This window comes from Symphalangus syndactylus, chromosome 3 (genome assembly GCF_028878055.3).
Source record: "Symphalangus syndactylus isolate Jambi chromosome 3, NHGRI_mSymSyn1-v2.1_pri, whole genome shotgun sequence".
Taxonomy (NCBI): Eukaryota; Metazoa; Chordata; class Mammalia; order Primates; family Hylobatidae; genus Symphalangus; species Symphalangus syndactylus.
This window is the reverse complement of record NC_072425.2, coordinates 87,744,435-87,759,727: the sequence shown is the minus strand read 5'-3', so window position 1 is coordinate 87,759,727 and position 15,293 is coordinate 87,744,435. Positions and strand designations below refer to the sequence as shown.

Genomic DNA, 15,293 nt, shown 5'->3' with positions numbered 1-15,293 from the left:
CATACAAAAATCAATTAATGTAGTATACCATATGAACAGAATAAAGGGGAAAAACAAAGATCATCTCAACTGATGCAGAAAAACATGTGACAAAATTCAACACCCTTCCGTCATCAGAAAAAAAAAAAAACAGAAGGAAACTTAAACTCACCAACATAAGGCTATATATGAAAAACCCACAACTAACATGATACTCAATGATGAATGGAAGATTGAAAGCTTTTCCCCTAAGATCAGGAGCTAGACAAATATGCCTGTTTTTACCACTTCTATTCAACGCAGTATTGGGAGCTCTAGCCAGACCAATCAGGCAAGAAAAATAAATAATGCATCCAAATTGGAAAGTAAGAAGCAAAATTTATCTCTGCTATAAGAGACACGATTATATATGTAGAGAACACTAGAGATTACACAAAAAGTAGTTAGAGCTAACAATTAGACATTGCAGGACACAAAATCAACACAAAAATCAACTATGCTTCTACACACTAACAATGAGCAATTATGAAAAGAAAATTAAGAAAACGACTCCATTTACAATGGCATCAAAATAATAAAGTACTTAGAAATAAGTTTAACAAAAAAGGCGAAAAAAGCCTTGTACGCTGAAAACTACATCCCCGAAAAAATCAAGGAAGACAAGGAAATGGAGAACCATCCCATGTTCATGGATTGGAAGGCTTAATACAAGGTGACAATACTAACTGAAGCTATGTACAGACTCAATGCATTCCTTCTCAAACTCTCAGTGACTTCTTTTGTAAAAACAAAAGTCCATCCTAAAATTAATGTGGAATCTCAAAGGACCCTAAATAGCCAAAACAATCTTAAAAAAGAAGAACAGGCCAGGCGCAGTGGCTCACACCTGTAATCCTAGCACTTCCGGGAGGCTGAGGTGGGCAGACTGCCTGAACTCAGGAGTTTGAGACCACCCTGGGCAACATGGTGAAACCCCGTCTCTACTAAAATACAAAAAAAAATTAGCCAGGCATGGCAGCATGTGCCTGTAGTCCCAGCTACTCAGGAGGCTGAAGCAGGAGAATTACTTGAACACAGGAGGCAGAGGTTGCAGTGAGCTGAGATTGCACGGCTGCACCCTAGCCTAGGCGACAGAATGAGACTCCATCCATTACAAAAGAAAAAAAAAAATGAACAGTGTTAGAGGACTCACATTTCCTGACTTCAATACTTACTACAAAGCTATAGTAATCAAAACAGTGTGGTCTTGGCATAAAGGCAGACATATATATCAATGGAAGTGAATAAAGAGCCCAGATACAAACCCTTGCATATACAGTTAACTAATTTTCAACCGGATGCCAAGAATAATGGCAAAGAACAGTATTTTCAACAAACAGTGCTGGGAAAACTGGATATATCCACATGCAAAACAATTAGGTTGGACCCTTACCTTAAGCCATCTATAAAAACTAACTCAAGATGGATCAAAGATCTAAATGTAAGAGCTAAAACTATAAAACTTATGGAAGAAAATACAGGGGAAAAGTTTCATGACACCGAATTTGGCAATAATTTCTTGGATATGGCAACAAAAGAAAAATAAATAAACTAGACCTCAAAATTAAAAACTTTTGTGCAAAGGGCACTATCAAGACAGTGAAAAGGCAACCTATAGAATGGGAGAAAATATTTGCAAATAATATCTAATAAGGGATTAATATCCAAGATATATAAATAATTCACTTAACAACTACAAAAACCCAGTTAAGAAATGGGCAAAGGACTTGAATTAACATTTCTTCAAAGAAGATGTACAGATGACCAATGGGCACAAGAAAAAAATTCTTAACATCACTAATCTTTGGGGAAATGCAAAACAAAACCAGGATGAGATACCACTTTATGCATATTAGAATGGCTATAAAAAAAATAGAAAAGAACTAGGGCTGGCAAAGATGTGAAGAAATTGGAACCCTCGTGCACTGCTTGTGATGTTATAAAATGACATAGCCACTGTGCCAAACAGTATAGTGGTTTCTGAAAAAATTGAATTTAGTATTATCATATAACCCAGCAATTCTACTTTTAGGAACACACACCCAGAACAATTGAAAGCAGGGACTCAAGCAGATATTTGTATACCAATGTTTATTCATTGCTATTTATAATAGCCAAAAGGTGGAAACAACCGACAACATAAATAGATGAGTAAATAAAGATGGTATGTACATATAATAGAGCATTATTCAGACTTTAAAAGAAATGAGGTCAGGCACAGTGTCTTATGCCTCTAATCTCAGCACTTTGGGAGGCCAAGACAGGAGGATTGCTTGAGCCCAGGAGTTCAAGACCAACCTGGGCAACACAGAGAGACTCCATCTCTACAAGAAATTTTAAAAAGAAAAATTAGCCAAGCAGGGTAGTACACACCTGTAGTCCCAGCTACTCAAGAGGTTGCAATGGGAGGATCACTTGAGCCCAGGAGGTCAAGGCTGCAGTGAGCCACGATAGCACCACTGCACTCCAGCCTGGGCAACAGAGTGAGACCCTGTCTCAAAAAAGAAATAATTGAAAAAAAATTCTGATACATACTATAACATGGATAAACTTTAATAACAATGTTAAGTGAAATGAGCCAGTGACAAAAGGACAAATACCATATGATTCCACTTATATGAGATACCTAGGATAGTCATATCCTCAGAGACAGAAACTAAAATAGAAGTAACCAGGGGCTGGAGGAAGAGGTCATGGGGTAATTGTTTAGTAGGTAGAGAGTTTCCGTTTAAAATGATGAAAAAGCTCATGAGAGATCAGTGATGGCAGCACAACATTGTGACTATACTTATTAACACTGAAAGGTTAAAAATAGTACCTTTTATTATGTATATCTTACCACAATAAAAAGCCCCACAAGGTAGTCAATGTTATGTTTAAAAGAGAACAAATGGGAAGTCATTTTAGATATGTATTTACAGAGGTCTTACAAGAGCTATTCAGCAGATGAGTACCTAATGAACTGGAATTTTGGCACAGATCCTGGGAGTGAAGTGAACCAAATCACTTGGGAAGTGTGAAGTAATTTCCTCCTCCAGGGAGGTCAGCAGATAGAACATGTGAAGCCAATGATAAGATTTCTCTGGAGTCTAAGTAAAAGATTATCAAATTGGACAAGTCTGTTCTCAGTGTTTTCCAACAAGGTGCAACTGACGTTTTGGACAGAACAACTGCTTCATCCTGTAGGACTCTCCTGCCTGCCATATGGTACTTAACATCCCTGAACTCCAAACCACTTACCGGGGCATTCCCCTCACCCTCATCACTCTAACAATCAAAAAGAAACCCACCCACGTTTGTTACCACGACTACCATGACCCCAATCACTCAGATGACAACCACAGAGTGAATGAATCCAAAACTGAAATATGAGCATCCTCGTCTGTTAGGATATGACAAGCTATAATGCAGTAGCAAACAACCCTAAATCTCAATCAATGGCTGAAAACCAAAAAAAAAAAAAAAAAGGCTTCCGTTTTGTTCACATTACATTTCCATTACAGGCCAGCCCAAGGCTCTATTCCACACTGTCCTCACAACCAGAACCTGGGCTGATAGACCTACCACTCTGCAGAATGCTGACAGATGCAGTGGCAGAGGGAATGAATACAGTAAGTGGTATGCTGGCATTTAAATAATTCACTTAGAAGTGACACATAGTACTTCTCATATTCCACTGGCCAAAGCAAGTCAAATAGCCTTGACTGCTTCAGGGCCAGGAAAGTGCAACCCTACACCACTTACTTGGAAGGAAAAGAACCAGCCCTGATGACTTCCAAACTATGCCTGCAAAGTGCTCTGAAAAGTAGAAGACGCTACATAAATGTTAATTAAAAGAGCATATTAGTAACAGTACTACTTTGTCCTTCCATCCATTCAATGGATATTTATTAAGCATCTAATACATGCTGGACGTCGTCTCCTAAGCATCAAATATATGCCAGACACCATGCTAAGAGAGCTGATAAAAACTGAGTCATAAGTGGTAGGGTAAGAGAAACAGTCTTTAAACAATTCCAGTGTGGTATGATAAATGTGATCAGGAAAGTCAGCCCAGGTACTCCACAAGTTCCCAGGGCGAGCACCTGAGCCAGCAGTGGGGGCAATGGTTGGGAAGACTTCCAGGAGCAGTACCCTACATAGCTGCAGGATGCAGTCACCCTGGAGAACCTGCTGTAGATGCACGGATGGAAGCACGAATGCTGACGCTCTGGATGGGGTATCCCTGCGTTCCGCCAAGTCAATGAGACCAACTTGCACAAATTCCCCATAGCCCTAATCCGCAGTCACTTCCACTAAATGTCCACTGACACATTTATAGGTTTTCTTGGTTTTCTAGGCAGACCGGATGTAAAGAACAGATCTCTGGGACTACTCTCCACTTTCCCCTCAACTAGAACATTCTATGAGATGCTCTAAGTTCAAGGAGACAACATTCTTTCAGTCCAATTATCATAAGCTTGGTTCTAACCTCAGCAAAAACTGCTTTCTCTCAGCTAATACAGCGCAACAAAAGGGGAAATGCCCTAGGAAAACAATGTGTCAGAGGCTCCTAACCATTGCAAATCAGGCGCATTCCCCTTATGAGATATTAAATACATTATAAAGAGTTATTAAAAAGTGCAGACTCCAACACAAGTCGTAAGATATACAGTATACCACCCTGAGATATTTACCACAAAGTTCCTCTAATAAAGAAAAAAATTTTTCTTCAACAGAAAATACATAAAATACACATCTAGAAACACTAGACAGTCACTAAAAATGAAAACTGTGAAGACCTCTAAGCTACTAGGAAAAGTAATGCTGACAGTGCTAAGGAAAGCGATTCCAACAGCAATCATACTGTAAAGGTTAGACAAAGATGACGATTGTGCTACAGGCAAACGCTACATGGAAACTCTGCAGAAAATGGGGCACGGAGAGTAGGGGAAACAGAGAAGTGGTTCAGTGCAGCTTACAGTAACATGTTATTGTTTGTACAATGCAAATTTCACGTAAAAGTCATTCCTATGTAAAAGCTTGGTGGATCTTATTCACATTCCCAAACTGACTTTTACAGGCAGTATAAAGCATAATCTGGTGAGTTCCTAAAAAAGAACCAGACTAGCTGCTTGTTAACACTCCAGCCCTTCTAGTTAAAGGGAAGAGGGAACAGGGCAAGTTTCCTGACTCGCCAAGGCCCCATGATTCCAGCAGCAAGGGCCAGGCAGAGGCTCTGGGGGACAGAATCCTGGCTGAGTAACCTTCCTTACAAATTGCCCTGAGCAAATTAGTCAATTTAGCCTTATCTTTAAAATGCAGATAACACAACCTACTTCACAGAACTACAGTGGGGATTAAATCTGATAACTTGTAAGTACCTAGCACAGCATGACTTTTAAAAGGAAGTGATAGTTTCCATTCCTTGGGGGCAAAGAAGGATGGCTCTTAAGGTCTCCCTCTACTCTCCAAACCCAAGGTCCCCCAGGTCCCCACGGCACAGAGCAGGAGCCAGCTGAGCTTTGGCAAAAGCAGAAGAGGAAGGGAGTTCAAGCATGGCCTTCTGGTAGAGAGTGTGGGGAAAAAGGAGTGTTTTCTATGTCTTTGTTCTTCCACCCTACCAATGCCTAGCACATAACAGGTGCTCAATTGAATATCTGATCAGTGTACTAACCCAGTCAGCAAGCCCTCTATCCTCAGCTGATGATCATGAAGGAAAACAGGCAGGAAACATCAACTATTCATTTGAACTAAAAGCTCAGGCCCCTTGCACTGTGAGACTCCACAGTTTATTTCTGTGCTGCATACAGGGTGCTAGCATTTACTACTATGGAAGATACATTTTTCTGAGTGTTAACTTCAGTGATATTTACCAAATATGACTCTGAATGGTCCTATTTCACAACAACTACAGAAAGCACTGCTTTTCATAAACAAAAAGAACAAAATGCTCCCAGTAGTACTTTCTTATCTCTATCCCTACCTACTTCAAGTAGCCTGTATCTATTCTACTTTGGTGAATAAAGCCGAGTCTTTTCTAAAACAAAACTGTATACTGGAGGTAAACATTCTAAATCATAACTTTGAGTAAAGGAAAACTCTCAAGAGCAGTTTAAATGTAACATGCCTGGCTTATTCTATTCCAATAATGTTCTTTTTCATTAATTTACTCTGTTTATAATTGTTTTAGGCCACAATTGTCTCATTGTTTCCTGGCCTGTGTACCTGATCAGAATCATTATGATCGCTGAGGTTTTTGCCTGATTTTTAAGAATCCTGCTCTGCTATGGATGGGGTAGCCAGCAGAACACAGACAGAACAACCAAGGAGCCTTTTAAATACAAGACTATTAAAGTGGCAAATCATTGTCCTTTCTGTGACCAGCTTCTGGGGCTCTGGAATTACATGTTAAACAACAGGATCAGATGGGAGCACTTTGTAGCTAAGAGACCAATACCAGAACAATACCCCTTTACCCCTCCAACAGCGTGCTCCTGGCTATTTACAAGAACATTTAGCATCATTTCCTTCTCAAATGGGCCATCCTGTACTCTGGAGCTAGAAGAGAGTACGAGGAGAACACTGACATTCAGTGCCTACCAGTTTCTCTCCTAGGGAGCTACAGCAAGCTGGAGCTACAGCAAGCTGGAGTTCCAGTGAGCTGCGCTGTTGACAGCTCTTAGTAAGGGATCACACCTTTGCCTTTACGAGGTATTTGTCATTTTATATAAAAGCACAAAGACACAGTGGTCAGCACGACAAGACTACAGCTTGTGGGAAGCGTAATCACTGTCAGATGACATCAAATCCAACACACTGGTGGGATGGCAGGAAAGCAGACTCGAAAGTAGTTCAGAGTAAATGACTCTCCTTGTTTGCTTCTTACTCATAACATTAGGCCTAAGCTGCTTTGCTGAAACACTTAGCTCTGTGCTTTCCAAGCGATAGAAATCATACTTACTCCAATGTGTGAGATTAAAACCCACTGCACAGAGCTGAACGACATTCGATGTGCAGTAACGCCACTTCAGGTGATTCATCACATTGCTTTATTCATAAGGCTGGGGGACAGGGTGGAACTACACGAATTTAACATCTTGCTGTGCCTGAAATGTTCATTAAGTGCTCTTATCTGCAGTCACCTGTCCACCCCACAGAACCACTCTCCACTAATTCGGAGACTATAATCTGTGCACATTGAAATTACGATGAACAGCAACACTTCCACTGGAAAAATCATCACACATCTTGATTTGCACTGCCAATTAGGTCTTCAGAAAAGGAAAAAAAAAAAACCCTGATCATCTTACATAATTTGCCTTACTTGGTGCATAATGGATCGGATATAATTTGTGGGTAACCCCTACATGATAAATAGTTTAACATTTTAGAACTACCAAAAATTAGCCTCATTATGTGGCAGTAAACTTTCACTTCCAACTACACATTCTGGGACTTCTGAGTTTCCTAAGCATGAATTATGAACATCAGTAGTGGAAGTGCAAAGAACTCTCCAGTTTAACAACAGGAGTGGTACATTCCAGAAACATTTTCTGATTACATTCACAAGGAGCTCCGGAGTGATAAATTCCAGATACATTTTCTAATTAAACTCACAAGGAGCTCAAATCTCCATCCAGAGGGTTTGGTTTGGTTTTGTTTTTAGTCCTGTAGCAGCAGAAACTCCTAGAAGGTTAGGACGCCAGCCGGGAGTGGCGGCTTACGCCTGTAATCCCAGCACTTCGGGAGGCCGAGGCGGGTGGATCACCTGAGGTCAGCAGTTCAAGACCAGCCTGGACAACACTGCGAAACCCTCTCTACTAAAAAAAAAAAAAAAAAAAAAGAAAATACAAAAAATTAGACAGGCGTGGTGGCGGGCGCCTGTAATCCCAGCTACTCGGGAGGCTGAGGCAGGAAAATTGCTTGAACCCGGGAGGTGGAAGTTGCAGTGAGATCGCGCCATTACACTCCACCCTGGACAACAAGAGCGAAACTCCGTCTCAAAAAAAAAAAAAAAAAAAAAAAAAATTGGATGCTAATACACGGTAAAAGCCAGTGGCAAAAAAAATAAAAAATCGAACCCTGTCTCATTCCGTAGGCTTTACTGATTCCCTTGCTTTTAATAGTTTATCTCACAGGAGGCATTTTTAAAATATTCTCAGAAACATCAACAGATTTTTCTCAAACAACCATTATCAGGAAGGCTTCAGAAGGCCAAAGCCACCGTTAGTGGCTCGGTCTTTGCCGCCAGACTCGGGCAGGTGACAGCGGCTTGGGCTCGGGCACCTGGCACTCTGCGCCTTCCAACGCTGGCGGTCCCGCCTCCCCTTCTCCCGGGCCAGGCACGCAGGTGGAGGAAAGTAAACACCAGCCGGAGGCAAGGTGGAAGCAGTGAGTCTCGCGACTCTCACAAAAACAAGTGGGAAAAAAAAAAAAAAAACAATCCTCGCACAAAGCATCTCTGTGCTCCCACAAGCAGAGGCGTGGCTGCTTGTTTCCCTTTTTAAAGGGTGTATTTTTAGTTCTTTTGAAAAATGTTTTTATTGCTTACTTCTAAGTAAACATGTATCTCCATTACGATAACGTAGACAAAAGCTCTTTTAGGAAGTAAAAAGAGAAAACTGAAGTCACGTTCACATTCCCACTACTCACTGAAACGTTTGGGGGAACTTACTCAAGTGTTTGCTAATGAGTTTTAAAGACTAGTTAGGCCCTTAACGCATAATTGGGGTCGTGCTGTGCATATGATTTGGGATCTTGCAGCTTGTTTAACTCGGCCCAATGACGTTACCATTTCCCCCAAATGGTTACTAATTCCTTGAAAACGTTTACAAAAGTTCTAGAATAAACACTAAAGTTATTCTTTTTAAACTCCATTATCCAAGTTAGACTGGTCTGACGATCGACTGTTAAAAAAAAAATTACAACTTTCTTAAGCTTCCTGATCTCTGTGCTAATTCCCGGAGAAAGTGTGGGGAGTGCACAAAAAAAGCCCCTCCCCCGTCTCAAGAGGGCTACAAACGCAGGCGCTGCGCCCCGCTAGCTCCCCGCCTGCACCCCTGGCAGCCACCCGAGACTGAGCAGAGCGCCAGGCTGAGCGCGGTTGTGTGCTGGGGCGACCGGCCTCTGCGGTCCGCGTGGCACAAACGTGACCCACTGCGCACACCTGCAGGGCGCGCCCACTCCGGCACTCACCCGGCTGGGCGCGCCAGATCCCCAGTGCCGCAGCCAAGGGCCACGTTCCCAGCCCAAGGCCAGCAGGACCGGGTGGCAAAGGGAAGTCAAACTGTGGGTGCGTCCGGACGGCGGCGGGCGGCCGGACCCTCACCTGGTAGCGAGTAGCCAACTCCATTCTTCCTAACCGGACTCCAGTCTCCTCCCAGCACGCGGCCACGGGAGCCCAGACTCACCACGGACCAGCGCACCAAGAACGCCCCGCGCCCGAGCAGCTAGCGCGCTCCGCCCGGAGCACAGGCGGGCCCCGGGAGGGGCGCACTCGGCACCCGGGACAGGGGGAGCGCGTTGCGCTGCCCGCTCGCTGCCGCCTCACTGGGCCTCGTGGCTCCGATCACGTTCCAACTTCGCGGCCACTGACCTTCTCTTCGCAGGCGGCGGAAGAGGGGCTTGCAGTTGGGCGCGGCAAGAGCAATTACCAGTGTTAGGGCGCCGGGCTCCCCCCCGCAGCGGAGGGAGGGAGTGGAGCCGTCCGGCGGGGTTTAGCGCGGGAGAAATGAGGGGGCTGTCCCGGCGCAGCTTCCAGCTGGCACGCGCGCTGGATACTTGGCAGGGTTTATTCCAGGTCATGCCCTGGGGTGCGAGCTTCTGTTGCAACCCCTGTCTCTGATCCAGGAAAATATTGTAGGGCGGCTTTGGGGCTTGTTTTGTTTTTTTGTGGTAAAGGGGCAGGGTTCTCTTTGGGAGGATTCTGTCTCCCAAAACATTTGCTACAGGGTTCACTTTGCAAAACGGGCAACCCAGATTTCTTTACCAAGGCCCAGGTGGACAGCTGCAAACCCGCCTGAAACTTTAGACGGCCATTACACAGTAGGCCTCCACACCCACCAGACAGAGTTTGTAGAGGTCAGGAATGCTGACTAATTTAGCAGAATTGACCCCGGCATCTGCTAAGCATCAGGCACTGGGTTAGTCCTAGGAACAGAAGGGTGAACAAAAACATGCCCCTGCTCTGTTGGAGTTTACAGCCTGAGAGCCAGTTACCAATCTAATTGCATTATTCTAAATAAATACAATAATGATGCAAATAAGCGTAATAACAATGATGTAAATTTTATAAGTTAGATTTATAATTAATTTGATACCACTATCAATGACAAGTGTAATGATGATGCAAATAAATGTAAATTTGGAGCGATGATGCCATGAGAAAAAAGGCAAGTGGTATTATGGTGGTGTGAAATAGGGAGACAATCTGGTAGAGGTCAGGGAATACTTCTTAGAGCTCAGATATGAAGAGTGAGGAATTAAGTTTGTGGAAATTGTGGGAGACTTGAAGTAGACAGTGGGGAGAATGGTAAATGAAGTTGTCCTGAAATCACAGCAGGTTTGCTGGACAGTGTTGCACACCTATTTAGAACCGTGGTCATGGGTTTACAGTAGAGCATCCTGTATGCATAGGACCTTCTGCAGCCCCTCTCAGCTGCTTAGGATCTGACGTTCATCTTTTCTTTATTGAACGAGTGAATGAAATTTGCCAAACATTTACTCAAGCTTGAAGAGAAAACATGGAAAAGGTTTCCTTCCTTCCTTTGGTTAGTTCAGCAAACAACATGTGTTATGTGCTTTCATGTTCCAGCCCTCAGTGTTCTTACTTCCTGGTGGTAGTAAAACCAATACGACATTGTCTGACTTAAAATATTTTGTTTTTATTGGATAATGTTAATTATTCATTATAGCCACTTCATTTTTATTATGCTTTAGAGTTTTCCTTCACATGCAGTATCTCCTTGAATCCTCTCAATATCCTTCCAGATTCTTATTGTCCACATTTTTAAAATAAGGAAACAGAATCTAAAAATACATTAAGAGATCCCTGCCACCCTGCCACTAAGTGACAGCAGCAGACTGCCAAACTGAAAACCATTCCTTATGCCTCCAGATCCAACATTCTTTCTATTTTTCTGTATTTTTTCCCTTTGGCTGCCAGGAAGCTTAGAGTGAAAATTCAATCAGAGCTCTTCTTCCTCTTTTTTTTTTTTTTTTTTTAGATAATTGCTTCATCATGAACTGCTGATCTTGTTTGCACTTCTTTTCATTGTAGGTTAAATCAAAACAATTTTGGAAAAGGGAGCACAAATTTGAAGCAGGTCAGATTTTGCAAAGCACTTGAAGCAGCCTAGACTAGCTACTTCTATATCAGGAAACCTGTAAGCTGTTGAGCCTTTCTGTTTAGAAATTTGCCATAACCAGCCCTAAGTCTTCAGATGACAACCCGGAAATTTTCTTCCTGTGCTTAGCAAAGCCTGTACACGTTTGATGGTATTTAGTAATTGATTATACAGTGGTGTGTTTTGTTTTGTTTTGCTTTGGTCAGGCTTTGGGAAAATCCCTAAGGAACCAGAGGATTTAAACATCACACTGCAGTAATAATTTCTAATAATTATTATTGATAGGGTTCACGGGATGTGAGCACTGGGTTTCATCATGGCACTGCAAGAATGAGTGTCCCTTCCAGATGCAACAGTATACATATTGCAACAGAGAAAAAGAAGACATAATGTTTGCAACTTCCTTTAAGAAGTCTGTCTAGAAATCTATGCTTGATTGCTTTTTAAATGTTTCTATGAGAGAGTAAAAACTTGGTCCCCAGTACCTTGAACAAGGTAAGAAATTTGTGATTAGAAGCCAAAGGAGTTAATAATGCCACACTAAAATATGCTGTTCTGGCATATGCACTATTTTTAGTTAAAAGCACTTAAAAAAAAAAAAAAGCAGGTAGGAGAAGATCAGTCTGAACTTAATGTTGTTGCTTAAAAGCAGGAGATAAAATTCCCCTGTGAAAGCTGTCTTCCCTACACAAGAAGGAAAGCCACATTCTTATCAAAGACAGGAAATTAAAGCTGAGGGAAATCTGTACAAATAAACCTTGTTAAACTAACCCTTATCTTCTTAGTCACTTCTCCACCCAATTAACTGCACTAGCCCATGCCCCTTTGCCTTATCGCATTTTCAGTTTTACTACTCTGTGCAATTCACTGTATAAATGTCCAACTCAAACTTCATCCTGGGGTCTTCATTTCCTTAAAAAGGCACCCATGCCACATAAAACTTCGATTAGACAAATCTATATGCTTTTCTCTTGTTAATCTATTTTATGTCAGTTTAATCCTCAGACCCAGCCAGGACCCAAAAGGATGGAGATGAAGTTTTACTCCCCTACAAAGCCATTATTGAACCTCATTAAATGATGTGAGAGAGCTGTGATTGGATGTCAACCCTGGCCCACAATTTTTGCTTTGTAAAAGGAGCCCAGACATCTCTCCCCTATCTGAAGTAGTATCTGTGCCCTCCCCACAGAGCTTAGTTGTGGGCAAACTCCCTAGTCCTCCCCACATAACAGAAAATAGTGCTGGTTTGGTGCTCTGGACAACTCACCAGAGAATCTACCTTCTGCAGAGAGCTGGAAGCAGCATGAGTCTATAGAAGCTGAGAGGTAATTTCATTAGGTCTGCCTTCCCTGCTTGCTTTTGGTCATTTTCCTCTTGGTGTTGTTTCCTTTTCCCATGAAGTTGAAGGCTGCAGTAGCTGAACAGCGGGCCACTGAACACTGAAACTTAACCTTCACTGGCTACTTTATAGATACGTTCATAGGTCACCATGGTAACTGTTGCTTCCTTTTTTTTTTTTTTTCCAGAAACTTAGGCCAGCTTCTGTCCAGTTCAAACTGGTTGAGACCACTGACTCTTCAAGTGCCTGAGAGGTGGCCTTTTGATGTCAGAGGGTCAAAAACTCCACCCTTAGATCATGGTAACACTGCCATTTTTCTGTACATATGTCCTATATAATGCCATGAACTCTGGCTACATTTGTGCAGAATGAGCCTGTTACTTCATTTTTTCCCAGTGCCAATTACATTTCCCCATACCTCAGACCACCCCATTTCCCTAACCCATAAATATCCCTAAGCCTTATCTTCAGGGAGGAGTATTTCAGAGCTATTCTCCCACCTCCTCACTCCATGCCTTTGTGAATAAATCTTTTTTTTCTTTTGCAAAACCCATGTCACAGTAATTGATTTACTGTTCAGGGCAGAACAGACTAGGACCTAGCTGGTAACAGTATCTGAGTACCACTTAGCATTGTATGTGGTCACGAATAAATAAAGTGACCGTTAAACAAGAAAACATCACTGGTTGTTCCCTAGCTCTTGGTCTCTTGAAACTTCCATCTCATTGTGATTAGATAACACCTACCCTAGAATGGGGAGACCTCCCTAAATTTGAAACATTCAGATATAAAATTTCCAAGTTGCTACAGAATCAAAGATCTAGAACTGAGTCCTTTGTAAAATCATCATCTAACACTGACTGGGTGCCTTTCTGGAACATTTTTCTTTATTATTATTACAACCTGGTATTCCATCTTCCAGACTTGGTATGTCAAGATGATGTTGTCACAACACTGTGATGAAAATCACCCTAATGGCTTATGATAAAATAACCTGGACAATCAATAATCAGATCTGTCCATATATCAGATGCAGAAAAATACACATCATGATGAAACTTTAATGCCTGTGGTCTTTCAAAAAGTCAATAGTAATAGTGATGTCAAGAATAGCAGCTAATTTAAAGAGTGCTCACTATGCTCTAAGCCGTTTGCTGAATTAACCTTTGAATGTGTTCCCTCCTTGAATCCTTCAACTGAGAGTTCCACATCTTTTCAAAACTAGTGCTGTAAAAGTAAGTGAAACGATATTTTCAAAGCATTTGGGATTTCTTAGAGATGCTATGTAAATTCCAAATACGATTAACACAACCCATATTACATAGATTTTTGCAATAGATAGTGCATTATTTATCATTTAGTATGTGAACATAAAATATTATTTTGACTAGGCACTGACAATAAATGTGCGAAAATAACATGTTATTCAATAATTCTTACCTTTCTATGAATTTAGGTCTTATAAAGGAAAATTTTTAATTTCCAATTAGTGGTATCAACAAAAGTACTCTGGTACATAGTTTTTAAAGAACTACATTTTTCTTCATAATCATTTAGGCAGCATACTTAAAAATAATCTATAAAATGTCAATATACAGAGTTCAGAATAAATGTATCTATAAAAAAACTTTTAAATTACTTCTTAAATAACAAAAAGTCATAAAATATTTCATTAGTTCAATAGATAAATGCAGGATATTTTTAAAAGCAGTTTTTAATTTCTATTTTGTCAAGGCTAAAATAGCCAACCATACACTATTTCAGAAATGAAAGTCAAAGTATTAATATTTGTTATAATATTTGGAAAACTTTATTGCTTCAGGTATGGTAAGTAATCTCTATTTGCTAGCCCTGATTCAGTATTTGACAGGCAATAATAGAAAATCTTAGGTTATAAAATGGAAAATTTGGGATCAGAAATAGAGTAATACTATATTCTTTTTTTTTTTTCTTTTGAGATGGAGTTTTGCTCTGTTACCCAGGCTGGAATGCAATGGCGCGATCTTGGCTCACTGCAACCTCTGCCTCCTACATTCAAGCGATCGTCCTGGCTCAGCCTCCCGAATAGCAGGGATTACAGACATGTGCCACCACTCCCGGCTAATTTTTGTGTTTTTAGTAGAGATGGGGTTTCGCCATTTTGGCCAGGCTGGTCTCCAAATCCTGACCTGAAGTGATCTGCCAGCCTTGGCCTCCCAAAGTGCCGGTATTACAGGCATGAGCCACCGCACCAGGCCAAGGAATATAGTAATACTATATTCCTGAGAGAAGAAAAACACAACTTTCCAGGCTTTGCAGAATTTCCAAAGTTGTTACAGACTTATCCTTCTTTATTTGCAATAATCAAGTATTTGTACACGAGTGATAAGGCTGGATCGCATTTGTGATAACAGAACAGGTATGGAAGTGAGGCAGTTATGGATTTATTTAGTCCTTTAAGCTTCCAGCAGATTCTAGTGAGCAGGCATATTTAAGAATCATTGCTCTAGTACAGCTCAGTGGCTTGCAAAGTGTGGCAAGATCAGCAGCATCCACATCACTTGAGCTATGGTAAGAAATTCACATTCTTGGACCCCCTTCTGGACCTACTGAATCAGAAACTTTGGGGA

The 15,293-nt window shown here is 41.5% G+C and overlaps 1 protein-coding gene across 4 annotated transcripts in view; it reads right to left on the bottom strand.

The window, feature by feature from the left end:
- Positions 1 to 9,708, bottom strand: part of CDCA7L (cell division cycle associated 7 like) — a 52,939-nt gene extending 43,231 nt beyond the window's left edge. The window contains exon 1 of one of the 4 annotated variants that reach the window (XM_055272479.2): positions 9,329 to 9,708. In XM_055272479.2, the coding sequence (XP_055128454.1) occupies positions 9,329 to 9,352 (24 nt within the window). In that variant the 5' untranslated portion in view covers positions 9,353 to 9,708. The remainder of the gene's footprint in view (positions 1 to 9,328) is intronic. The other 3 variants (XM_063636317.1, XM_063636316.1, XM_055272478.2) reach the window with 3 other exon arrangements.
- Positions 9,709 to 15,293: the final 5,585 nt, after the last annotated feature.